This window comes from Nelumbo lutea, chromosome 1 (assembly GCF_056320005.1).
Source record: "Nelumbo lutea isolate HS-2025 chromosome 1, American lotus-T2T, whole genome shotgun sequence".
Lineage (NCBI taxonomy): Eukaryota > Viridiplantae > Streptophyta > Magnoliopsida > Proteales > Nelumbonaceae > Nelumbo > Nelumbo lutea.
The window spans coordinates 196,896,349-196,898,597 of record NC_142684.1 but is presented as its reverse complement, the minus strand read 5'-3'; the positions used below and the strand labels follow the sequence as shown (position 1 = coordinate 196,898,597).

General features: G+C 44.3%; 1 protein-coding gene across 1 annotated transcript; it reads left to right on the top strand.

Annotated features, from left to right (window-relative positions):
* The first annotated feature begins 259 nt into the window (after window positions 1-259).
* Window positions 260-1,681, top strand: LOC148880208 (protein PSK SIMULATOR 1-like). Its single transcript, XM_088976299.1, has one exon. The coding sequence runs from the start codon at window positions 260-262 to the stop codon at window positions 1,679-1,681; it is 1,422 nt and encodes a 473-aa protein (XP_088832425.1).
* Window positions 1,682-2,249: the final 568 nt, after the last annotated feature.

The following is a 2,249-nucleotide window of genomic DNA, read 5'->3' as shown; positions in this document are numbered from 1 at the left end:
AGACTATTTTGTAAAGCCTTCAAAACATCCCACGAGCCTCTACGCCTACATCTTCAAACTTCTCTTTTATCCTTATCCCTGCAACTCCACTCTTCAATTATTTTCTTCTCTTTGTCTTCTCCACGCCTTCAGTTCTTCTCTCACATCATACCCGGTAGGCCAGTACCCACCACATAACATTTCACTCCTTTCTCTCTGTAACATAGAAGCAATCATAATACTCAATTCTTCATCTCCATCTTCTTCGACCTTCAAATCCATGGCTCTGGAGACATGGCTAATTAAGGTGAAGACCGCGATCTCTAACGGCCTTGATGCAGTTCGGACAACTACAGCAACCAAGATGGGTAAGAAATCTAATGTTGGTGTCTTGGCTTTTGAGATCGCCGGGCTTATGTCCAAACTCGTCCAGCTCTGGAAATCGCTCTCCGACAAGAACCTGATTCGCCTCAGACACGAATCAATTGCTCTTGAGGGAGTCCGCAAGATAGTCTCCAACGACGATGCTTTCCTGCTCAGTCTCGCCTGCGCCGAGATGGTGGAGAACTTGAGGCTTGTAGCTAAGTCTGTGTCCAGGCTCGGAAGGGGGTGTGATGACTCGGGTCTCCGGTGTTTCGATCGCTTGTTCCAGGAATTCGCTAACTCGGGCCACGACCCTCATTGCTGGGTTCTGCCTTGGAAGGAGATGGAGGCCAAGCAGAAGAAGATGGATCGATATGTCACGCTGACTGCATCCCTTCACAGAGAGATGGATGGGCTTTCGGATGCCGAGCACAGTTTGAGAAAAGTCCTCCAATGTAGCGACATGGACCCGTCTATCAAAGATAAGAAGATTGTTGATCTGCAACAGAAGCTCTTCTGGCAGAGACAAGAAGTGAAGTATCTCAAAGATAGCTCTCTCTGGAGCCGAAAATTTGATACAGTCACGATATTGCTTGTAAGGTCGATCTTCACTGTTCTAGCAAGAATCAAGCTTGTTTTCGGAATTGGACAAGGATGTCTACCAAACAACAGTTCTTCCTTGTCACGAAGCCTTTCTGTGTCTGCTGCCATCCACCCCTCCGAGAACCCAACTTGTAAATTTGTCTCAGGGCCATTGATGACGACATCCAAGCATGACGAGAAGGAAAACCAAGATCTCAGTCATGGATTCTTTGAGGCGAACACCAAGATTCTAAAACCAGCGCCGAGTACACTAGGCGCGGCAGCTCTTTCTCTACACTACGCAAATTTGATCATTGTGATCGAGAAGATGATCAGATCACCTCAACTGGTTGGCGTCGATGCCAGGGACGACCTCTACGGCATGCTTCCCACTAGCATAAGATTGTCGCTGAGGGCTAGACTGAGAGGAGTTGGGTGTTGGGCAAGTGATCCGATGCTTGCCGGAGAGTGGAGAGATGCATTAGGAAAGATCCTGGGTTGGTTGTCACCGTTAGCACACAACATGATAAAATGGCAGAGCGAACGTAGCTTCGAACAACAGAATTTGATGCCCAAGACCAACGTTCTTCTTCTACAGACGCTCTATTTCGCAAACCAGTCGAAGACCGAGGCCGCCATCACCGAGCTGCTTGTGGGTCTAAATTATATATGGAGATTTGAGAGGGAGATGAATTCTAAGGCCTTGTTCGAATGCTCCAAGCTCAATGGTGTCGCAAATTTGCAGAGTTCAAGTTAAGGGGACGATTTTTCTTTTCCTTTGGATCTTCCATTTCTTTCTTTCTTTTTTCTTCTGATCATGGTTTAATGAGATTGATCAGCTTCTTTGCTTCTGATTTATGGGGTGTTTGCTGGTTTTCTGCCAACCCTTATGTATAATGTTAATATAGAATTACAAACGATGTGTAAATAGAATAAAAAGAGTGTTGCTTTAAACTTAATGTTTAATTAACTGAAATTCACGTTCTTCTCATTAAACTAGTATCTGTTCTCTTTTGGTGCATTAATTATCCAGAATTTTTGGATTTTAATCTCGTAAGAGATTAAATCCAATCGGTTTGATTGGTCATGAGAAATTGCACATGTACATTTGGTTGGAAAATCAGTTTTTCTCTTATAAAACTCAGTTTTGAACTTGTCCCACATTGGAAAATTATAAGTTTTGTTTTCAGTTTTTCAATAGGAGTTGATTTACACTCTTTATAATTAATAGAGGAGAGTATGGGGATTCGATACCGTGCAACGCGCACGCGTGTGTGCGGTGCAATGAGGCACTTTAGAGAAGCACTTTGCTCGCACTTTGTGCG

What these genes read in the sequence shown, in the direction of transcription:
- LOC148880208 (XM_088976299.1), top strand. Translation starts at nt 260, where the DNA reads ATGGCTCTGGAGACATGGCTAATTAAGGTGAAGACCGCGATCTCTAAC.